This window comes from Marmota monax, unplaced genomic scaffold (genome assembly GCF_021218885.2).
Source record: "Marmota monax isolate L192 unplaced genomic scaffold, Marmota_monax_Labrador192_F-V1.1 WCK01_AAM20220418_F8-fsc00026, whole genome shotgun sequence".
NCBI classification, from domain to species: domain Eukaryota; kingdom Metazoa; phylum Chordata; class Mammalia; order Rodentia; family Sciuridae; genus Marmota; species Marmota monax.
This window is the reverse complement of record NW_026693108.1, coordinates 10,150,819-10,176,210: the sequence shown is the minus strand read 5'-3', so window position 1 is coordinate 10,176,210 and position 25,392 is coordinate 10,150,819. Positions and strand designations below refer to the sequence as shown.

At 37.2% G+C, this 25,392-nt stretch overlaps 1 protein-coding gene across 6 annotated transcripts in view; it reads right to left on the bottom strand.

Moving 5' to 3' along the window:
• The window catches only part of Nalcn (sodium leak channel, non-selective), a 301,994-nt gene that overhangs the window by 103,344 nt on the left and 173,258 nt on the right, over positions 1 to 25,392 (bottom strand). For all 6 annotated transcript variants that reach the window (XM_058582741.1, XM_046454990.2, XM_058582742.1 and 3 more), the window contains exon 14: positions 12,211 to 12,348. In XM_058582741.1, the coding sequence (XP_058438724.1) occupies positions 12,211 to 12,348 (138 nt within the window). The remainder of the gene's footprint in view (positions 1 to 12,210; positions 12,349 to 25,392) is intronic.

Sequence of the window (25,392 nt, the reverse complement as noted above, 5' to 3'; positions counted from 1 at the left end):
TAGACTGGTGGGTGACCCATCTTGGAAGTAGATGTTCCAGCCCCAGGAAGGCCTTCAAGGTGACTGCAGCCCCATCCAACTATGACCTCATGAGACCCGGAACTCGAGACACCAGGCTAAGCCTGTCCCAGGTGGCAGAAACTGAGGGAATAAAGGTTTATTTTCTAAGAAGCTTCTAACATACAGGGGATTTGTTTTAAAGCAATAGATAACTAATGCAACTTCTAAATTTTTACAATCTTGGAAAACACATTACGATGTTAAATTAAGAGTATATATATGGCGGAAATTCAACTATGTATAAAAAGGAATAACAGACACAATACTGGAAGGCAGTTACTCTAGAAATGCAAATAGCACGTACTTTTGTGTAGTGAATAAAATTTTCCCCTTTTTTTTGTATTTCATGAAATTCCCCTCTCCTAACAAATGATTCTCATTTATTAGTAGTAGACAGTTGAGCATGTAGGTAAGAAAGTTGAGGCAATATCTTGACTTTAAAGTATCAGAGATGATTAGGCAGAAGTCAATGATGAGCTCTTCTCTGAGTTTAGTGGAGTGTACAACAAGGGGGAAAGGCCCTAAGCATCATAAATTGTGGCAGACTACGCTTGGCTGAGGACAAGTGCCAGCATTCTTCTTCTTAATAGCCATGTCCTTTGGGATCCTTCCAAAATGTGAAGAAGAACCAGAATGGTCCATCGGTGGCTTCTTCTGTCACCAGGTCTGCCACACCACTGGCTTATTCTGAAGCAGGCTTTATTCTAAACTGGATATTCACACTTCACTCCAAGTTTTGCCTCTTTCCCACAATCTCAGTGATAAAAGTCATGTCAGAGGTGGAACCCACTTTTCCCTGCATCCTCACCCCCATTTCTGAGGTGCCCACTTGCAGTCTCTCCACATGGAGGCTATCTTATATCACCCACTTCGGCCATCCTCTGACCCTTGAGCAGGGCCTGGATTGCTCTGTGTCCTAATTTAACTGGGTTTCTCTCTCTCTCTCCAGGAAAAGTGCAAACACACGTCAAAAAGTAAAACAAAAATGCTAAATAGGGGAAAAAAGGAAGACTGTTTCTCTTCCTTTAGAAAAGTTTTAATTGTGCATTTTTTTCCCTTTGAGATATATGTGAATCTTCCTAAAATCTAAATGAGCCACTCACTGGATTGTAATCCAGGAATGGTTTTCTTAAGGACTGGGGCTCTCTCTTTGACAGATGAATACAATCAGGAAGGATAGTGCCCCAAGTCCCTTTCTCGTGGGAGGGCTGGAGTTGAACCCAGGCACCTGGTGGCCAAGCTATAACACTACCTACTTGTCACTGATTTCCCTTGGATGTAGGCAGTCAACTCCCCCAGATGGCCACTGCAATCACCAGGTAAATTAGGATGAATTATATTTAACAAATGGTACTGTCGAGTTTTCTTACTTGAGGACTAGCTATTTTTACCTCAAGAACACACATGTAATTGGGCGGTACAAAAGGGTGGCATTTCTTCCAACCTTGCCACCTCCAGCAGGTGGCTGGTTATGCCCATTGCCATCTGGCTTGATGCTTATTCAATATGAAATTTTCTTCCTTTTCTACTCTTATGGAGAGGTTTTCTGGGTTGGCAGGAGATTTTGCTTTTAATTATTTCCCCAACACTGGACAGATGCTGGGCTACTAAAGGACAGTGAGGTTATCTCATCCAATTAACAACAAACATACTCGGATGGATTCCGTGCCTGTGTTGGGCCCTTTCTGGTCAGGAACACAAAGCAACACTGCACCCTCGGCTGTGGAGTTTATAATCAAATTGAGGGGACACACTCAGCAGCCTAGTGAGGAGGGCACTGAGGCTGGGGTCAGAGACCTTGGTTAACAAACAGTTACCAGCTCCATGACAATAACTAGCCAATGAAGAGTTCAGATGCCCTCATTTATAAAATATTATGAATGTGATAATAATAGCTCAACCGATTGTAGCTATCATTTTTCATTAAATCCTCTTTCAAAAACCTGATGGGTAGGATAATCTTCATAAAAGAGACATCAATTTTTGTATGTGAAAATGATTTTCTTGATTATGCTATACATGTTTAATTTAGTTTATTCCTCCATTTCTTATGATGACCGAAGGTATAATATTGCTCTATGAATTCAACTTAGTTTTCTAGATCTCAATAACAGTTCAAACAATGTTCCTGTTCCTTTTCTTCAGGGGTGATCCAATCAAGGATGTTCACATCTTAGGGCATCTGGTCCACACTGAGCTGAGTTCAACATCCCCACCCAGGGGATGAGGATGAGGATGCTTGTTTCCCGGGCTCTAGGCTTCCATCTGCCAGAGTGGCCACCACCTCAGTTCTGGAAAGCTCAGCAATATTCCATGTGAGTTTCTCAGAGCTACTGAAATGAAATGTATACGCTTGGTGGCTTAAATTAAGACATGTATTCTATCGTGGTTCCGGAGGGTGGAAGTCCCAAATCAAGGTGTGAACAGGATCTACACTCCCTCCCGAGACTCCAGGGGAGAATCCTTTCTTGCCACTTTCAGCTGCTGGTGGCCCCAGGCCTTCCCTGGCTTGCCACTAGTTAACCAGCCTCTGAATCCATCTTCCCAAAGCCTTCTTTTCTTCCTTCCTGTGTCTTGTCTTGGATCTCTTCCAAGAACTGTTATCATGTGGAAATGAAGCATCCTCTGAAAAGATCTTATGTTGGTAACATCATCTCCAATGTAGCAAGAGACGAAATGATCATGGCAACTGTAACCTCACCAGCTGACTAATTCATTTAATTGATTAATAATTTGATGGACTACTGGATGGTAATTCTAGGCAGGTGGGGTGTGGTTGGAGAAAGTATGTCACTGGGGGCAGGTACGTGGCTGACATCTGTTCCTGGCCCCTTTCCCTCTCCATCTCTGCTTCCCAGCGGCCATGAGTGGAACTTTCCACCATGCCTTTCCACCATGATGCTCTCCCGAGGCCCAGAGCAATGGAGTCAGCTGAACATGGATTGAACCTCTGAAATCATAAGCCCAGATAAATACTTCCTCCTCTATGGGGTTCTTGACAGGTCTTTTGTTTACAGCAAAGAAATACTAACACAAGAACATTTTTTCATTGGCTTCAGAACCCATCCAGATAATCCGGGATGATCTCATCACAAGATCCTTAATTTAATTACAACTGCAAAAGCCTGTTTTCCAGTAAGACCACACTTACAGGTTCCAGGGGTTATGGCACAGACAGGTCTTTTGAGTTCCCCATTCAACTCACTCTGCTCTCTGTGGTCTTTGCCTTGGGCTTTTGTTTCAACATAAGCTATACCAGCCCTCCGTGCTCAGAAAAGTTTGGAGGTTTTGCCGTTAAACATGGAACTAAGGGAGACTTGCTTTTCAGAGAGCTTTCTGGACCTCTCTCTATCCAGACTCCTCATGTAGCTACCCAACTCTGTCAGGTTGTTCCTGGTCCTATTTCCCCTGAAAGTCCAGACAAGAAGTGGGCTCAGGTCTTGGCCATTGGAAACCACCTAGCTGGAAGTCTACACTGCTATTGCTCCTGGGTATAGGGCACCACCCTTGATCACACTCCCTTTATACCCTATTCAGGAAAACATTCCTATTTCCTCTCAAAATGCTCACATCTGAAGGAAAACTTGAGCAGAGGTGGGGAGGGAAAGGAAGCCTATTCAAGTTATCACAAACTAAGTTCTGTACGCTCTGAGCATTTAGATTTCTGAGTGCCCCATGGGTGCATGGGACATCTTATTTAAGAATGTGAAACACGGATAGACACCGAGGTTGCACTATAAAGGAATAGATGTACCCAGGAGAAGACTGTGATAAAAGCAGGGAGCTGGAGAGCATGTGGCTGGCTCACTCCAGCTCCCAGGGAGGATGTTGGGCAAGCTGAGAGATGGGTCAGGGCAGCAGGTCCCTGAGCACCACAGACAGAGGTGGGGAAACGCGAGAGGGTGGTTATGATAGTCGAATATGATGAATTCAGTTTCTCCTCTGTTAAGTGTTTCCTTTTACAAATTCTGTTTTTTTTTTCTGTTAATGCCCTTTCAACCTGGCTCTTTGAAATTGTAACTAAACAGTGTGAAATACAGTTTGACAAAAAGTGATTAGATGCAGAATGCTTCTTTCCTGTTCTAAAAATTAATTCTTCTCTGAGCAAAGAGAAAAAAGCCACCCTCAGGTCACCGCAGAGGCAGAATTGGGATGGTCACTGCTGGGTCTCCTTGTCATGGCATATGTGATTTTTGTGGTAGATGGGAGAAGGCAAGACTAGATTTGGCTTTCCTAGGGAAAGCTTATAGGACTTTGCAATAGGAGCACCAAACTCACAGGATGGAGAAGAGTCCGTTGTGGGGAGGTCATTGGAAACAAATTTAAGGCTAATATAAGAGAAAGCTTAAAGTTTGCACTAAGCTAGTGTTAACCTTGATTTCATTCCATAGAGATCTTTGAAGGTTTAAACTTTGTTGTTCCATTAACATGATATATATATTAAAGCAAAATGAGAAACTAGTTTAAAACAGAAATGAGTTTTCTCCTGAACCTGTTTGGACGTGGATTTTTGGCTTATCTTTGTGTCCTTGTCCCTTTATAGGACAGTTTGACACCCAGAGTGAAAGATGAACAAAGATGGAGCTAGTCTCTCTGGAAGAGAAATGGAAGATCCAGGAGATCATGGGGAATTGGCAGCTGATTGCCAGAAGGTGAGAATTACTTCGTAGTTCTTTTCTGAAACTCTAAGAAGGTGACAATAACCACTGTGATCAAGAAATAGAACTGAGAGGAGGCTGCCAGCCCAATTTCCATCATCCTTAATTTACCTTGTCGCGATGCATTATTTTCTTACACACCTAGGGAGGAATTGGTCTGAGGGAGCAGGCTGGCCTGGGTGCCAGCCACTCACCAACACATGGCACTCAAGTCATGCAAATGAGTGACAAATCCTCATTCTGAAAGCAGGAATCATTCCTCAGATCTCTGAGTGTTTTTGTTAGTTCTGATTCTATGGAAGGCTGAGGTAGGGCTCATTAATAATCTGGACCCATGACATCGATGTCTACATCTTACTTCAGTCAGTGTCTACCCACACGTGCCCAAAGGGTTTCCATCCCATTGTGTGTGGCTTACAGGCTTATGTTAAGCTCTCAGCGCTGTGCTGAAGAATTTTACAGGGACTTGCCACATCAAATCACAAGAGCTTCATCATGTACATGAAACACTTTCATATACTGCCAGTTCTAAGTTATGCAGGAACTTCACTTATTTTTAATATTTAGATTTATATAATATTTCCATTTAGAACATAACCCAGCATACTACATCACTATTTGTTTTATAAATTGGGCAATTTCAGTTGAAAAAAGACCTTGCTTCCTCTTGAACTTAGTTAAAATACACATGTACTTTCAACAGAAAGGTGTTTGGTTTGTACATAAATAAACACATTAATTCCATTTATTTATTTCATGTATTGTCTACCTGATTATATTAATATTCAACATAGTATCTGTTCTCTGATCTGTTATGGAATATTCAGCTGATTTAATGTATCCATATTTTATGATCAATATCGATACATTATGAAGCAGTAATTTCAATGAGAAAAGTGGAGAATAACAAAATACTCCAGGTATCTAATTCTTCAATTGCCTCAGATTACAATGCTCTTTCCTAGGGTATTTTCAGCACTGACAATGCCTTTGGTGTGGAAAATGACACTTATCAGCCTCCCAAAGCCTGGGAAATCCCTTAGGATATTTACGAATGACATAATGACATGCTAGTGGAATTGTGAACTTCCTGCTTAATGGATTTCCAAAGCAAATTTCCAGGTTCCATAGGCTCCTCTCCCAGTGGTTGGCCATCATCTGACTCTCTTTTTCTCAGGCCTTCTTCCACTTCTTACACTGTCCTAAGAAAGCTCAGATTCACCTCAGCTAAGGGTTTGAGAAGCACTTGCTGTTTAAGTTTTACACATTTAACTGCATATAGTTAAACTTGTTTTTCTTCCATTTATCAACAATAAATTTCAGTAAAATTCAGCAAATGACTAAAATAATTGTGTTTACAAGTATAATTATTTCCTCAATGGCTCTGTCCAACTCTCTGGACACTAAGACACACTTTGGGGTTTGCAGGATTCAGGCTACTGAAACTTATGATATCTTTTTGCCAGAGGGCAGCCTTATCATTTAGAATGGATTTCCTCCAGTAGGACTTCCATCGCTGTAACAATATGTACTATTTCACTTTCTCTTTAACTCTGCATATAGTCATGACCTCACTTATATATATCTTTCCATTTTCATTTATTCTCCTGAAGTTTACTTTTTAATTTTCTTTTCCTTTTATATTGCTTTGAGGTGGCCCTTTAGCTGAAGTGTCACCTTTAATCTTCTTCCTTTCTCTACTGTAAAATTTATAGGTAATTTCTATTTTTTTTTTTTACTATTTTCAAGTATACAATGAAGCACAGCAGGGATCTGATCAATGCCCACAACCTTTTGTTTTTCTTTCTCTTTTTACCATTTATAATCACACTATCCAAAGCTGTCTTGCAGCCTGTAGTATGAAACAATTTCACTTTTTATATGGGTCAACAAAAAGTCAAATGTAATCAGAGCGGTGTAAAATGGGATGCGTTCAACACAGATGCACTATTAAATGAATTCTAAGAAATCAAGTTATTTAATTTACACTTTGGAATGCACATTTCTGTCAGCAAAATATGACTATTCTCAGCAAGCTGCCGCAACCAAGGCAGAATCAAGAGATTGCTGTGTTAATTTCAGCACTTCAAAGGTAACAAAGAGAACATCCACAATGAGTGCCTAATTACATTCTCCCTCCATTCAGCATTCACATCACAGGGCTTTCCTCGGAGACAATAATAAAAGGAAAAACACTGATGGGAAAAACAGGGTCTTTCAACTGGTTAAATCTTCCATAGTCCTTATCCCCAAATCACTGACTAAAGTGGGGGGGAAATGAATTCAACCAGCACAGGGCAAACCGCAATCAGAACAGAAACAGAACATATACCTGACAGAAGAGAGAGAGGTTTTAAAGGAACAATAGATAATGATTATGAATATGCATTTGCTATACGCTTAAGTTTGATTTTCATTGTGAGCTGACAAATTGGTGCCCCAGGAGCGACAAAATGGCCCGCTGGTTTTTATTGCAGAACAAGATGCAGCCAAACATTTTTTCCCCCTGCTGCCTGGCACGTGTCTGTCCTGAGAAGACTACATCAGGAACGCGCCAGCCTGGGTGGCACAGCTGCTCAGCATGACAAAAGACAAACAGGAGCGTGGATATTGTACCCATTTTGGTTAACAAGCTTTTAATATTTTACAAAAAGAAACATAAATTGAACAAAAATGCTCACTTCAAGGTGAGTTCAAGACTACTTCCAGGAAGGTTCATGGAAAAAACATTTTAACTTGTAACACTTCAGTTTCTAAGGACATGTGATATGTATACAACACAAGCCTGTCCCTTGCACACATACGTATATGTTGGCCTATAAACCCCCTCCAGATGTTTTACTGCCCACATTTTAGATCTCTCACATCTGGTGGATATGGAACAACTGGCAAGTGAATGTCTATTATCTGGGCATTGATCACACAGCAAATAACATGTCTCTTTTATCATCTGCACCACTAGCTGTACATGACAGGCCTTCATTTTCGTTGGCTGGTTTATGTTTACTTGTACCAAATCCTGACTGGCTTCAGGCTCTAAAGAGATGTGGATTAAGCTCTTTCCCACTTTGATGAGGATGGGTAGCCCCATACATTGTAGTAGAGATTCAGTAAATTTGTACTGAATCAATTGTAACTAACCTGATAGAGGCCATTCCAGCAACTGTCAGTCTACAGGTACACAGGGCAAGAAAAATAACTGCTGATTGTGTTTTAAGCAAAATCTCACTGGAATGGGAAAGTGTTTTTTTTTTTTTTTGTTTTTTTTTTTTAGAATTTAGACTTCTAAGTTCGTATAAAAGCGATATTCTGGGATTTAATTGTGACTGCATTTTCTTTCATTCAATCAATTTTCTCTCATTAAAAAAATCATTTGTCAGTTAAAAAATCTAAATAGTTGACCTTCTTTGCTTTAGAATTATAATCAGAAAAATCAAATAAATATCCTAAAGCATTAAAATTCTCACATAAATCTGGTTAGGAAAAATCAATTTTATTTTATTTATCAGTGTATTTCATTAACTTATATCACATATGTATGTATGTGTGTATATATACATATGTAATATATGTGAGCATATATTACATATATATCACTCTTGCTAGTGAATTAAAAAATGACAAACGAGGCTTTGAAAAATTATGTATAGCAAATGCCTGGGTGAGTCACAAATAAGATGGCCCTTCAGCATGTGAAGAAGTGCTCCCTTAGTTACAGAGATTAAGGATATTAAGGCCAGTGCTCCACTGTTCATTCATCTGAGGGTCAAAGTCTTAAAAGCAAACAGTATCAAGTATCAGCAAAAATGAAAAATATAGGCATTCTCAACCACTATGCTTGGAAGGGTAAATTAGTGCAGTTCTTCTGTGAACCAGGGTCCGCAAGTTTGTCTTTAATGGTCCACACAGTACATGCTTTAGGCAGTATCGAGGATATTATGTGAGTACTTACTTTTAAAAATCATTTTAAAAATGTAGAAAGCATTTGTAGCTCACAGGCTGTAGAAATACAGGTGGTGGGCCAGATTTGGTCTCTGGACTTGCAGATTCCTGGGTATAGAGAACTGTGGGAAAGATCCAGGATCCAAGCATTCATTCTATTCCCTGGCACAGATCCTGGAGACTCTCACATGAGTGGACACAACATTAAACCACATGGATTGCAGCAATGAAGAGTGAGACTTTGGAAAACAGCTAAAATATCCATCAGGGAAGGAACTGATAAAGAAGTCTGGCGTATTTAATCACTAGACAAGTAGGTGATTGTATCTACTAATGACTGAAATGGCTTCATGCATATTTAGATACAAAGATCTCTAAAGCAATATGCAGTTTAAAAAGAAACTGCAGAATATATGTAGTTTTATGCCATCTATTCTGAAAGTCACTGCTACTGATGATTTGTAAGGAGGAAAACATGGCCTAGCTTGTCCTCGGTGTGGAGTAGAGCCTCAAAGAAGCCATCAGTACTTCTCAAACTACAATATATTAACACAAGTCTTCAAGATGTGTGGTATGAAATGTATTTAGATGATAACCTTTCATTTAAATCACTACATGTCTCAACAGATGCATGTATGTATAGGAAACCTCTGCTTTTCATTGATTTGCACATACACCTTTATGTTTACAGTCAACAATGCTGAACTAGAAAGGAGCCTTGTCTTCACTGGGTACAACTGAGCTGCTGTTTTCCTTAGTGTTATGCAAAACAGGTTTCCCTACAGTTGACAGTATGCTCAATTTAGTGAAATACAATTGAAAAACTGGATGATGGACTCATCATATTAGATTTATCTGGAATTGTTGCCTAGGAGAAAAAGTGTAAAGAAGGAAGGAAAGAAGGGAGCCAGGGAACTGGTCCAGGAAGGGGCATAAATGATAGGTTAAACTGATGAACAATACTTGTATAAATCAAGAACATCTGATCTCTCATTACACAATTTTAATATCTTTCAAGGTATACCTGTAATGCCCATGCCACCTTATTTAAACCAAAAGGAACTTAGTTTTATGATCACTCTCCTATCAGGGATATGATGTCCTCAGAAACGTGAGGACATCATATCCCTGATAGGAGAGTGACAGCCTTGGACATAAATGACGTAAATGACAGCCTTGGACACTACTGTGTCTACTGTTCTTACTTTAAGATATAGCCCAACACAGAGGTCAGGGAGAGTGTCCAATTCTTCCCAAGTCACATTTCTAGTGATCAATAGGGCTAAAACCTGAATCTAGATTTCTGGACTCCAAATCTGTACTCTTGTACTAATTATATTTACCAAACTGTGCTCATTGTGTCACGCAATTCTCAATTGTTGATCGATTTTTTAAAAAATCGTGCATAAAAGAAATAATTTCAATTTTTAGTTTTTAACTTAGATCTATTTTTTTGAAAGTCACCATAGAAATCATTACAGATGTTTTGAGCAGACATATTGAACTCAGGAGAACCCAGGATGAGATCACATGTGACTTCCAAGTTGTGCTTATTGCTGCCTAAAGCCTCAGGTGAAGCCATGTCTATGGATTTGCTCACGTGTTCCACAATCAACGCTCACTTTTGACCCATAAAGGAGATTCAGACTGCCCCAAAAGGCTGTTTACCAGTTTTAATACTTCATATCATTACAGAGTAATCCTTATAGAATTTCATGTGGAAAAAAATCTCTCTTTACTGCGTAACTTGCTAAGCTGTAGTTTCCCTCCCCAGCTTTCTCATTGTGTGATTCTGACTCAGCACCAAATCCATATCTGAGTGTGAATGATTCACAATGCAGACAGCAAATAGTTATGCTATTTTAATAGAAAACCATTAGATTGATTACAAGAAAAGAAGGAGAAGGGTTTCTTTCACACACAGACAACCTCAATCAAATCCTGCATTTAACCCTGGCCTGTAGTCTTCAGGCTATCCTAGTCCAACACATGGTGGGTGCCTAACAGAAATTAGTTGAAACCATGAATGGATGAATGAATGGATGGATGGCTGAATAAATGACACCTATTTAAAGGTCCTGGAAAGGAAGATGCAAAGACCCCAGGGGCAGGTTTTGTGTGAATACAAGGGTGGCCAGGTCTAAGTCTGCAAGTCAATCCTTCATTCCCACTGCCCAGTATTCTTTGCTTTCCTGAATATTTTTAAAGTCAATTCCATGTGAAAAATGCCAGGATTATTTCTCTGTGATCCTACTACTTGAACTCATAACTGTACACCACATAACAACATATCCAAATAAACTTCCTAAAGGACATGTGTTAGTTTTGAAAACATTTGTCTATACCCACATAGATAGTGAGACATCATCACATCTAGTTGCTCAAGTGCTTATTTAATTCATAGATATTTAGAATGAAGGGGACTTTAAAGGTGACATGCAGTTTGTTTTACTTGAGTGAGTTTTTGGCAGAGGTTGGACTTTAAGCACAAAATTTCCAGTGGCAACTTTTTAAACTCTCGTTATCTAGGGATGCAGCAAGGAGGTGCAAAACTACAGGTTTAGAGACCAACAAACATTCTGGCTTTACCATGTTCACTCTGTGTGACACCAGAAAAAATGGTAAACATCTCTGAGCCTCAGTCTTATCATCTAATAGTTGGGAATAATGCCTAACTTGCTTTTCTCAAAGGTCAGGAATCATATTATGAAACATTTTGCCACTCAAGAAAGAGTAGTAGTTGCTTTTCCTTCATTTAATCCTGATAAAGGATACCATTTGTGTCCCTGACTTGGAAGTTCTAACATAATACTGGAGCATAGGTCTGCTTCTTAAATATGAGCAAAAGAATCATATGGGTACAGGCATTTGTTATTAGAAAGACCTGAGAATTGTATTCCTAAGTATATCATAAGCAGCATTTCACAACTTGCTTTCTTTGTTTTTAATAGAAATACATTGAAGAGAAAAACCTGCGTATCCAGCAGAAGTCAATTTTTCCTGAATTTTGGTATTTGGTTTCCTTGTGCTGTTACAATATTTGCAGCTCTGTGTTTTAGTTTCTTACGTGTTTCATTCAGTCACACTTAGCTCAAATACAACTGTGCTGATCTCTAATTAGCTGACTGCACCCTGAGGTCTCTAGCTTCTGTCTTCAGCTTAATTACAGTGTGAAGAGGATGCAGTAAAACTGACAAGAATGTCTACATGATAAAAAATAATAATGTGGTTTTAGTTTGATCCTGCTATACCTTGGTCTGAATGTCTGGGGTAGTTAAATTGGTGTGTGAATATGAGATTTCCATTTTGTTTTGTCTCATATTCCCTCATTCCAACACTCTAACCAGACATAGATAATTTCTAACTTAACAAATGTAAAATCTAGCTCTTTGATTTATAGAAATTTAGAATGGAAGGGATCTTGTCCAGCTGGACTCCTCTGCATTTATCCTTTGGCTCTCATTTTGAAATGGACTATGGGCCAAATATCTGTTGATGCTCATTCCATTATAAATTTAAAGACATAATTGAAAAGAAACACTAAACTCACCAGAGTAGCAAAGAGATGGTAGAGAATGAAATAGATGGCCACCACGGGTGCCCACATGTGTCCCACAGCATTTAGAGTTTGGTCCATGACGTCCACCCATCCTTCCTGGGTGAGGATCTGGAACATGGACATAAATGCCTACAGAGGAAGAGAAGAGAGGATCACACACCAGCTTTAGGCCTGAATGCAACTGAAAACCAGACTCTGGTGCTCAGGGAGGACTGTGATCTCAGCTGCAGTGATCTTATTTGACTGATGAGGAGAATTCTCTTGACGACACAGATGGGAAAGGGCTGGGAACACAGATCATAAAGGCATCATATCAAACTATTCCATGTGGAAAACTAACCACAATGAATTCAAATTAGCCTTGTTGGTGGTGAATACTGTTGAACAAATTAGAAAAAAATCCAAGGATCTTTGCTTATTCGCCTTTCATTTCCCCCCTTTCAGCAAGATGTTTAACATTCCCAGCAGAGTGTTCATTTTTGCTGCTGCTTCTAAGAGAAACTGATTTTTTATAGTGAATTGCATTTGATTGTCTAAAGTATATAAAAGAATAAGATAAAACCCGTGTATGAAATTATTGCAGCTATCAAATTAAAAATGTGTTACTCTTTAAAAAAAGAAATATTCATAAATGATTTTGTCATTCTAAGCAACTTAACAGAGATACATTTTTCATGATTTAACAAAAAATTTCAAGGCACAGTTAATATCACAGAAGAAGCCAAGACCCCAAACCAGGGCATCTCAACAAAAGCCAGTCAAGCAAAAAGGCTCATACTCTGCAAAGATCTGCAAAGATCTTTGGCTACTTCCATTCTGACATGTTTTTCTAATTAAATATAAGATTATATATGCATTTTAACTCATATATCCTATATGGATTAGTAGTCAATAAATGCTTCTTAATGAAACAATCATATCTGGAAAAGGTCAACAGTTATGGTCTAGTGACTCTAAAAATGTCTTTACAGTCTTCAGTGCAAGGAAGACGTGAGTTAAATGATCAGGTATTTGGATTCTAAGAAGGAAAGCAAAGTCCAGGCTAATGCCAAGATAGACTGAGGCCAAGATAAAAGCCCCATTATGCTGATAGAATCTCAGAGCCAAAGGGAACCCTAAAAATAGTCTAATCCAATCCTTTCTTTTCAAAGATAAGGAAAGTAAGGCTCAAAGATGATAAATGATTAGCACAAAAGTCACTGTATTTATCTGTGGCACTGACAGAAGTAGCATTCAGGCATTATGATTCCTAAGCAAGTGTTTTTCCAAATATTACATCATGTGTTAAGTGAAGTTTTGAATCTACCATTTCCAGGCCTAGATGTCTCAGCGTGGTTTCTTTTACTAGAGCTAATTGAGATTTCCAGAGTGGGACTTCCAATGCTCAGGACACAGTGAACTCATTTGAATAAAAGAGCAATTCATTATTAAAGGAATCTTGAACTTGGAGATAATCAATTTCCCACTTACCCTTTGTCCCTGTATGAAGCATTTAACTTCTCTTTGAGTCAATTTTCCTTAATCTCATTATTCTCCAAAGTGTTTTTGTTCCCAAAACTGTGAAACGTGTTCTTGTTGATACTTGATCCCAGATCTACCCAGAACTGTAATACTCTCCTTACTGTGATACTTAGGAGAAGCCCACTTTCTGCAAAAATTAGCTTTAACACTTTCTCAAAATGCTTCGGAGAATTTTTCAGCATGTCATTTAACTTCATAAGTATGCCAGACCTTATCATTGAGAATAATTATTTTTTCCTCTGTATTTTTTCTATTGAATATTTGTTATACCCAAAGCCAAGGAACACAAATTCCAAAGATGACTCATATGAAGATATCAGATAGCCATATTTTCTTCAAAAAAGATGTCAGCAGTTTGAAAGTGTGTATATATTCTAGAATCAACAGCAACTGGAAAAATATCAAAACTCCTACCAGCATAAAATGAAATTTACTAGCCATAGCTCTATGAAGGAAAGACCCACAGATTTATTCCTGGTACCTAGAAACCAAAAATTCAATTCCACCTTTCAGTTGTCTTGGGCACATGCTGACTTAATTTGTTTTCATCTGCTACATTACATTTTATGAATATTCAGCCATTATGTGTTCAGTAAATGCCCAGGAAAGTAGATCTATGGGATTGTAATCTGTTGTGTGAGATAAGCAATGGGCAAGAACACAGGTTTTCCTCTACTCTTCTCAGAATTTTGCAAACAAACAAAAACCCAAACACTTTTTAGTGTAGCTCAGCCACCTAGAAATTCATATTGTGAGGTGCTATGAATCATATTTGAGAGCAAACTTTCTGTTACAACAGGATTTGTGAATTCATAACTGCTTAGATGAATAAACCAATGAAAGGTTTATTAATACTTCTTTTATAGCCTGAAAAATAATTTGTGCTCTTGCTTGACGGGTGCCTTAGTTCTCTTGACATTTTATCCAGAAATTTTAATTCAAATAGTAGTTTATTTGAGATTGTGCATCAAGTACACTTAATGACATATTGTGCATAAGGCCTGTGTTCCTAGAAGAACTGCTTAGTGGTTTATTCAAACACGGATTATTAGTGGCTGCTGAAGGTTTGATGTGTTGGGTTTGAGATGAATTAATACATTGTTTCTTCTCCTGAGAAATGTACTCCAGAGGGGAAGAAAAGTTGAACATGACCAGCTCTAAGAAAACAAAGAATGAGAAGTATGGTACATTAGAGAAATACTGTAAAGCTACCTTATTGGGTGAGTCAAGAACAATTTTGACAACATATTGGCAATAGGGCCCTACGATGGAAGTGAGAAGCTTTTCAGTGGTGGAGAAGACAGTGATGGACAGGGGTCTAAGGGAACTCGTCCTTTTCCTCTGAACATTTATATGTTATACCATTTTCCAAACCTTATTATTCCTGAAGGGTTTCTACCAGCTCTTTATAAATTAAGAAAACCAATCTTTTATCTCTCATATATGTTTAATGGAAATTTCTTATCCATTCATGGCATTTTGAAAGACATAATTTTAAATTTTCTGTGTGGTCTAATTTATTTAAAGTATTTTCATCTTTCTTAAAAAAGATGTGTTTCACTGCAAGATTAGATGAAAGTTTGTCAATGGTTTTATTAGTAGTTTTACTTATCCTTATTTTTTATGTTGAATATGTCAAATCTGAAACCACCCTTTAAACAAGTTTAAGGCTTAAATTTATCTTGGTATAGGTAATGAGATAGAGGGTCTTCATTGTTTCTTTACAACAGGCCATCAGTTGATTAATCACAGTTTAATTAAATAAATCCATGTTTTCTTACTAATTTGCAATATCCCTATTATTTTATTTTAAAAAATTGTGGGGGGAGTGTACTAGGAATTGAACTCAGGGGCACTCTCAGCCATTGAGCCCCATCCCCATCCCTATTTTACATTTTATTTAGAGACATGGTCTCACTGAGTGGCTGAGTGTCAGCCTTGCTGTTGCTGAGGCACTCTGCTTTGAACTCATGATCCTCCTGTCTCAGCCTCCTGAGCTGCAAGGATCACAGGCTTGCACCACTGTGCCTGACCAATATCCATTTTATTATACATTAAACACTCATGTGCCTTTGGCTCTATTTCTACACTTCCCAGAAATTTATTTCACTTCCAAGTATCCTAGGAAATGTACATTTTAATAACTGTTAGAGTCACTAGCCCCTCTTCACAACCCTTCATTGTCAGAATTTTCTTATTTATTGTTATATGATATCACCCCTTAAACCCTTGTGGTTTATTTACTGAGGTCATATTAGATAATTCAATAAAAATTGAGAATGTTCTCAACTTATTTCCAATTTAGGAAAAAGACATTTATTTTCATTTATCAAGTGTTCATCTATAATGTTGAACAAATACTGTTTTAAATGTAGTTTCTGCTCATTTCTTGTTAAGCTCACGCTTTATGTTCATTTTCAAAATTTTAATGAAGGTGACACCATATGATGGAAACATGAATTCCTGAAGAAGCCTAGCATGGTTTCCCTGACAAGCAACTGAGTTGCTGAGTGCCTTGTTGCTGAGGCTGGCTTTGAACTCGTGATCCTCCTGTCTCAGCCTCCCGAGCTTCTGGCACCACTGTGCCCGGCCAATATCCCTTTTATTATACATTAAATCCTCATATGATTTAGTACCTCAGTTCCACACCCCAGAGGGTACCACTTTTAATGTTGTTTTCATCATAAAGCTAATGTTTTCACCATAGTGCGAATCCACATCCCTATTCAGTATCTCTTGATTTGCCAACTTTAGACATGGATTTCTGTTACCATACATGAAGATTTAGTTCAGGCACAAAGTCACCCCCATTTCCCTGGGCCCCTCCCAAGGGAAACCTGTATTTCTTATTCCATGAAACCAGAATGGCTCAGCACCTCACTGTGTAAGATGAAGGTATTAGCCCTGCCATTCATCCCTCACCTCCTCCATTTCCCTTTTCCATCATTTGTCACGCATACATTTACATCATCAAGTTTGACAATATTTATATTTTACTTTTCTATTATAATTGGATTTTCTATGCTTCTAGGCATATTGATGAGCAGTAGATTGTTATTCAATATGTTGACTAAGTATCATTCCCTGTTGAGCCAGGTAATATTCTAAAGATTATATTACGACAGGTATGATACTAGAAGGTCAAGGTTAACTTGAGTCTTTTTCATACTTTCCATTATTTTTTTTAGAATCTGGCTCAATTTAATTCACATTACTTGGTCACTTTCCCGGTTTCATTTTGTTTTCATATGTCTGATTGGGAAAATAAATAAATCCTTTCTTCCTTCTACCCCTATCCTGCAGATGTTCTCTTGAGAACCTTCATTTACCTTGAGAACATTTCATTCTTACTTTTGTGGGTATTTCTCTTGGCATTCTCTCACTACCTGTCCTAATTTGGGACAATTGCTTTCGAGAGCTGTTCTAATGTCATAATTTCCATTTTTAACTTTCTTATCTAGAGCTCTTATTTTCACCAGCAAAGGATGCTTCTGAAATCTCATCCCCAGTTTTTATGAATCCTGTTTCAGTTTATCTCTTCTTGACTATTTCAGTTTGAGGACAGGGGTTTGCAGGGAGAGAAGTACTGGCCTTCAGATATTCCTCCAATCAGGAAGATTCGTGGACTCTACTGCAGCCAGAGCCAGTGAGTCCATGATGTCCCCTTCCTCTAGCCCCTGGCCTCTCTCCAGGTGCCATTCTCACTCCGAAGTCCAGGTGAGGACGCAGGTGGTGGAGGCCCTATGACTGCGTTGACCATGGGAGTGGGGCCACTCTCGGGCTCTGCTCACCCCCCTGCCCTGGGCCTCCAGTTCCTTGACAGCTTTGGTTTTCCTCTTTTCCTACTATTTATTCTAATTTTTTATTGTGGGAAAGAACTCATTTTCAGAAATTATAATATCTTCACTTTTACTCTCAAACTTTATTCCAGCTAGGAAAAATGAAAATGGTGAGTTTATGTTGTCTTTGAAAAACGAGACTTCTACACTTGAGAGGTTCTTGTCCTTTCCCAGGACTCCCCCCAGTTGGAGTCCATTCATACTGAGGGATAGGAGGTTATGTTTTAGGATTTGCTTTTCCAACCTTATTTCTCCCTAACTTCTTCTAGAAGACAGGGTTTGGGGATGAACCTAGGGTGTTCTTATTCTTTCTCATTCTGTCTCTCTCTGGTTCTCTCTGTGTCTTCCTTATTCTCCTTTCTGGTAGCTGCTATTCAAAGAAAATGGTATGAAATTGGAGCCCTTCCTTTGTGATTATGCTGGTGTGATTTTTCCAGGATGATTACTGTTTTATTCATTTCCTTAGGTTTTAGGCAGGGGTGTCAGCAGTCTTGCTCTTTGGCCTTTCAATTCCATACCTGTTGGTGTAAATATGGGTAAACTTTTTCTTTTTGTTTCTAAGGTCATCATTTCACATTAGACATCACTACACAGATCAATCACTCCTGAACTTCAGGTGCCTGCGTGTTGCTCACTGAACCAGGTTGAAAAGTTAGCCTGTGACTGGTCCAAATTGTACATAAAGTGATCTGAAACATGCAACTCTACCCTTTCACGGAAGAACTAAATCAACTAAAAGCATTTTAAGTGAATTTCAAATGGAAGCTACAGAGAAAAATCACGTTGTTATCAGTGGGATCTGGAGGTGAGTGAATGAATGGTGATTGGCCATGCAGTTGAGTAGCTGCAGTGGCAGGAGGGTCGTAAAATCAGAGTTACAAGTGCACTGATGTTCCAAGAAAGCAAAATCTGAAGGAAAGAAAATGTATTGAGCAGAGAGACTGCAAAGATTTTTACTTAATGGAGATAAAAGGTTTTAAAGATCATGAGCTTAGTGGTTTCTATTTCTAATCCGAGTGCATCATACTTCTTTGTTATAAATGGAGCAAAACAAAGGGCAAGAAACAGAGAAGCACGAGTAAAGGCCACAGGAGATGTGTGAGGAAAGAGCCGTCACAGGGATGGTGCAGGAGAACACATTTCTAGAAGCACAGAATCAGGATCTTTGAGTCACTGAAATGGCCAACACATTAGAGAGCCATGAAATCCACCAGCAGCCCTTCCTGAGCTCCTTGGCTGGTTTCACCTCAATTTCCTAACCCCAGAAGGATCCTCAGATCTTTGTCTTCTCTCTCAACACTCACTAACTTGTTGACCCTCTCCATTCTCATGCCTTCACCCACTATTTCTAAACTGATGACTCCTACATTTTTATTTCCAGCCCCATCTCCAGAATCAACTCCACATTTCCACTTGCAAGTCTAGAGGAATCCCAAGCACTTGATGTCTCAAATTTGTCCTTCTTACATTCTTTTCTGTCCCAGAAAATGAAAAATCCATTTGTGAAGTTACTCAGGCTGATGTACTTCTGTAGTATTTATCATTTCCTCACATCCTACATCAAATCTGTCAGATTGTGTTAAATCCAACCTTAGATCTTGGTCTTAGTTTTGCATTTATCACTGACAACAATTAATAGTTTCCCTTAAGTGCCCCCAGTTTTGTTTCTTGTTTTTTTTTCTTTTCTTTCTTCTTCTTCTTTTTTTTTTTTCGTTATAAACTAAATTTGGGAGACTTAGATGAAAATAAGCTCTCCAAAGAAGGAAAGGAGGGGAATAAACACGCATATCCATAGTGTCTGCTTTGTTCCTAACACTCCTTTAGCATTGGCCACACGTGGACCTGGCAATGTTTCCTAGACACACTTCCATCAGGGCCACTGAGGCTCACTCACCAGATCAACACTGACAAATATCATGTTCCTTATCAAGTCCCGAAAAACTATTTCTGACCCAAAGTCTCTCCCGTAGAAATAGTTACAGTTAAGTGAAGGCAAAGCAAGGATATTGTCCAGTGCTGAAATAAATAGGCTGAAATTATTTATCCAGAACTTGCAAAGTTGTTCTTATTACTTAATCCTTCTAAAAAATATATCACGGATAACATTTGAAATTTGATGTGTATTTTGGGATTTTAGTATGTGTGGATATCACATAGGTTACACATGATCAAATATTTAGAAAAAGTAGAGCTGATAAACAATATGTAGAAAGTAAAATAGATAGTGTAGTGTGATTTAGAATATGTATATGTAAATGTGCTTTGTGCACATGTAAGTGCTTAAAAACATGTACAATGAACTTGTAACTCTGCTGACTGGAATGGAAGGGATTAAGGAATGAGGAAAGGAGAAAAAACACTTTCTTTTTGGACTTATTCAAGTGACATATAATTCACATAACATAAAATTAACCTTTAATGTGTATAATTAAGTGGTTTTTCATTTATTTACAGAGTCTTACTGGCACTACAACTATGTAATCTAAGAACATTCCCACCATCTCCAAGAGAAAATAGACACCCACCGGCAGCCACTCCCCATTCTTCCTGTCTATGGCATTTGGCAGCCATTAATATTCTTACTATCCCTGTGGATTTACCTACTCTGGACATTTTCTATGAGCAAAATCACTTCATGGACAAGGTTTGTCTATATTGTAGCAAGTATCATTACTTCATTTCCTTTTATTATTTGGTAAAATCTCATTGTATAGATATACCACATTTATTTCTTCATCAGTTTTGATTATCTGTGTTGTTTCCACTTTTTGTCTATCATGAATAATGCTGCTATAAACATATTTTGTTGTAAAATTACACTTACTTCCTTTTTATTGTTTCTTTATAAATCCATGTAAAACAGGTATTTACTCTAAAACACATTAACTTTTTTAAATGCGGTGAGAAATAGAATTCACATTACGCATGTACTTTGAATTCACAATAGAACTTGCATCTATTTTCTTTATCTTTAGCTGATTTCAAGAACTCTTTCCAAAAAAAAAAAAAAAAAAAAACCCTGCTTTCAAAATGAAATCCATTTGACAACTTATAGAGTAGTTCAGCCATTTACTGAGAGCATCCCTGCTGCTCTTACTACCAGACAGACCTAAAATAGCCTTGCCTTGATGGGATTCACTGAGTCCCAAAGTGACATCTCCCTGGGTTTTAATTGCCTTAATTATTCACCTACTCAATCTTCCTGTTTCTTTTTTCCTACACAAATAGCAGTAATTTGTAGAGGAGTATATCTTCTAAAAACCCCAAGATCTCATGTCCTTTTAATATTTTGTTAACGTTTTGTTGTATTTTTTTTTGCTATTTAAAACCTTTTATTTAAAACTTACTGAACTACTTAAAGCTTTAATGATACTTAAAAGGACATAAGTAGATGGTAAACTTCATTAGTGTTGGGATAAAATTTCTAAAATATGCACTGATTGGCACAATCATAACTGACAAGATGAAGATCTTACAGAGGATTAGGGATTGAAAAATCCATTAAAATGGCATTTAGCATATTTAAAATCTCACAGTAAATAAATGTCCCAAGAGCCACCCCTTACTGTGTCTAAACTGAATTGTGCATAATGGCATTAGTCATTTCTTCAAGTCCCTCCTTATCTGGTGTAGGTAGAATTCCATAATCCATCAATTCAATGACACTTTTTCCTGCTCTCCAGATTTCACCTCTCTCTTTTTTTTTTTTTTTTTGTCAACACAGGTGAATCTAACTCTCCTGGGCTGTACCTGCCCACCCAGCTGCACCGGGAATGGCTTTCTTCCACCACAGCCTTCAGGGGGCTCCACATGCTCTCAACATGGCCAGGCAGCCCTCTTCACTGTCTTCGGAGTTTTCAAAACTTCAGGAGATTTCTGAGACTTCTTTACTTGGTCTAACTGTGGCCACTCCTGTATTAGTTCTAAGAAGGACAGCAGAAGAACTACACCATGTAAGGTAGACATTGAGTGGGATGAGGGTGAAGGCTATGATGCTGTGAATCCTATAGAAGGGTGAGGCAGAGGGCCAAAGGGCAGCTTCTTCTGCAGACATCTGAGGTTAAACTGCTGACTGCATTGGTGGCTCGCAGTGAAACACACAGCCATTCTGACATCAATCTTCCTCAAATTCACAATCATATCATTATTCACTAAAGGTTGTTTTGAGAGTCAAAATAAAGTGTGTGTGAATATCTGATGAACATTAAAGCACTGTACAGGTAATATTGTAAATGATGATGTAAAAATCTGTCACAAAGTTAATGGTTCCATTAAAAAAAATTTCTATCACACTGGTTCAAATATTTTAAAATTCCTCTACATATTTGTGACTTAAAACTTTTCGTGTCATATATAATGTGATTCCATTTTTGTAAAGCTAAAAAATTATACAGGGGGCTGGGGATGTGGCTCAAGCGGTAGCACGCTCGCCTGGCATGCGTGCGGCCCGGGTTCGATCCTCAGCACCACATACAAAGATGTTGTGTCTGCCAAAAACTAAAAAATAAATATTAAAAAATTCTCTCTCTCTCTCTCTCTTTGAAAAAAAATTATACAGGGTAAAATGTATTTTTAAGGAAAATTTCCTTTAGATACATGATTTTGAAAACTTGGCAGTGTTTTTGATGGCATCATTTTATTTCATCATAATATATCTTCCATCTATGAGTGTCCCATATTTTTTTGTCTATTAATTGTTAATGGCAGTCATTTGGGAAACTTTGTTTTTAGACAATATTTTTTTTCCAGTCTGTTTTCCATACTAGAGTATACCTATAAAAATCATAAAAGTTATAGTGAATTTTTGTTACTAATAGACATTATAAATTACCCTTTGGTGCTGTAGACTCATCTGAGTCTTTTACGGAATAAACGATACAACAGATTTAGCAAAAATAAAGAGATCAGTAAACAAAGCGTTTTGTTCTTTGTCCTAAGTCATCATTATAGACTGAGATCTTATAGCAATGAAACAGTGCTGGAATTGTGTTGCAGGACCCCTGTTCTGCAGGTTTAATTATTAGTGACTTTTGAACAATAAAGTTTTTGGAACCACATATGTCTCTGCCTGTGTGAACTCTTTTGAAATTAGAAGTCTGTTGAAATCAATGACCCTTGTGTTAATAGAAAATATGCACTGAAAATATCAATAGCTCTCTAAAACAATTACTCCATGTCTTATTCCTAGTAATTTAGAAAGAAATAAAGTCGAAACTGTTAGTTTCAGTCAGTTCTGTAGCTGCCTTTCATGTTGGCAAGAAAGACCAAGAAATTCTGTGCTTCTTCTTCTTTATTTTTTTAAATCTAAATAAATCCACATTATTTATTTGCTCTTGTAATTCCCAGCATATGATTGTTGCAAAGCATCCTATTCAAATGAAAAAAAAGAGAGAGGAGAAAACTGTTTACTGGTCAAATTTTAGATGACTAAGGAAAAGTCATGCTGAATCTAGACTAATGTAATTGGCCTCAAATGTCAAAATGAGCTTGAACATAATTATAAGCAAAGCAGACATCAGAACGTTATGCCTATTCCAGCAGCAAATTACTTTAAGTAGAGTGTACACTTAAATGTAATTTCAAGAGTAAAAGAAAAAAAATGTTAGGAGCTCATTTGCAAAAACCAGTGAATCTTTTTCTAGTAATGAAAATATCTGTAGGTGTACCCAGTCATCTCTCTTGTTGGCCATGCTTGTGGTCACTTTAAATGTAATACCCTAAATGACACTGTAGACAAGATCATGGATTTGTATAGTTTCCCAGGATTTCTGTTCATTGAAGATTAAATGACACGAACAGAGATACTGAACCAGGAAGAGTATTTGTGTGACTCTTAGCAGATTCCAAAGCAGATACTTGTCCATTATTTAATGCCATCTCTGTAAGGAAGTTTCTGTAGGTGATGTAGACCCTCCTGCAGATATAGAACTGAAGTTCCGAGGTCTTCAATGATTAACTCAGTCTTATTGGAAGCAAATGACATTGCTGTGTGTCCAGACTGGCATCTGTTGACATCAAATTCCTGCTGTCCTTCTGGATATTGAAGGTAAGGGATATACTAAGATCTAAAATTGTTGATCTCTTTCTATTATCTAAATTATATTCTAATTAATGTTTTTATATCACCTTTGTCTAGCATACAAAGTATACATATATCTGTATATCTAGACAGAGTATAACGTATATCTAGAACTCCATATCATGCTCCATTGATTGATGAAAAAATAGATACTTTCAGAACTTTTTGTTCTCTGCTAAATTAAGCTCTCCTCATTAACAATTCTTCACATGAAAAAGACACAACCTTTTCATTGTAAAGAAGTCTAAAATTGCAAAATATATTTTAATAAAATATTTTAGTAATTTTAGACTCAAATGTTAAAAGTTCCTTCATTAAAACATTTATTTTAAAGAAAAAATATTAAGATGAACTAAATGAACTTACATTTTTCCTTTAACAATCTTTCTTGCAGAGCATGATATTTTTAGTTGAAATGTATACTTCCCACCGATTATGTTAAAATAATTTTGAAACGCAACCATCTAGCTGACAGAACAAACAGCTGTGAAAATGAGACCTGGAGATTTATGCAAATAGGGGACTCCTGAATTAATTTTCTTCATAGAACAGACTGTCAGATTTCTTGGAGTATTTATGCCCTATTTCTTAATTAGTGATTTTGCTAATGTCAGTCATATTAAATTTTCATAATATCAATGATGCATTTCCTTGGCAAATATGTGCTATAAGAGTGTAGATGAAAGTTGATATTTTACTTTTGGTGCAATACTAATTCAGTGATATATATATATATATATATATATATATATATGTATATAATAGTGTTCCTAAAAACACAGATGGATATCCTATTGTTAAATAATCTGAGGATTTATTAAAAGACTGCTATAACTAAAATATCACCCAATCTACCCAAGAAATTTCACTGTATTTTTTTAGTATTTGTATAACTATGCTCAAGAACAAGATTTTTTTTTTGTTTTTGTTTTTACTTAGCTTTAAGTAGAAAGCAGGTTTGATCAGAGAAATACTTATTTTGTTGAATATTAAAGTAAACTTCATTTTAGATGTGGAGTTTGCCTATCATTACTCTCTTTGTAAGTATGGAAACTTGGCTACTGTTTTTCCCTGCTTATTTCCTTGTGTCCAGTAAAAAGTGTGTTTAATTTTTAAAAGTATCACATCTGATATTTTGTACAATATCACCTAATTCCTGTCTTCTTTACTCCTATATTTTTTATTATGTGAAAAAGTGACCTACGTAATGAATATTTTTCTTCTATTCAATAAGTTCATGAAGGGCCTTATTGAAAATTATCTTGCCTGCTCTGTTGTTCTACAAACCTAAATTTCAAAGCCATCCTTTCTTCTTGATGGTTCTCATACAATATTCTGATATCTTGAAAATAAAGTTGATAATTGTTTATAGTTAACTGAAATGATTTGATATTGATAAAATGGATTTTGCAAATCAAAGACTAAAATTAGTCTTACTATAAATGCAACCACATATGTATGTCTATATACTTTTCTCTTAAAATTGTACTTATTCATGTATTTGCATTTTTTAAAAGTCATTATTTTTCTGTGACATAACTGTAAAGATTTTTTATCTATTTACCCATCTATTTCTGTTTTTAAACTAAAAAGTCATTCATTGTAGAAAATGTGAAAATACTAAAATGAATACATAAAAAGTTACTCATAATTCAAACAAGAGATTGTATATATTTTTTAGTAATTTGTTTTAGAATTTGAATATTCCACCAGTTCTTTTTCTAGCCATTTGAA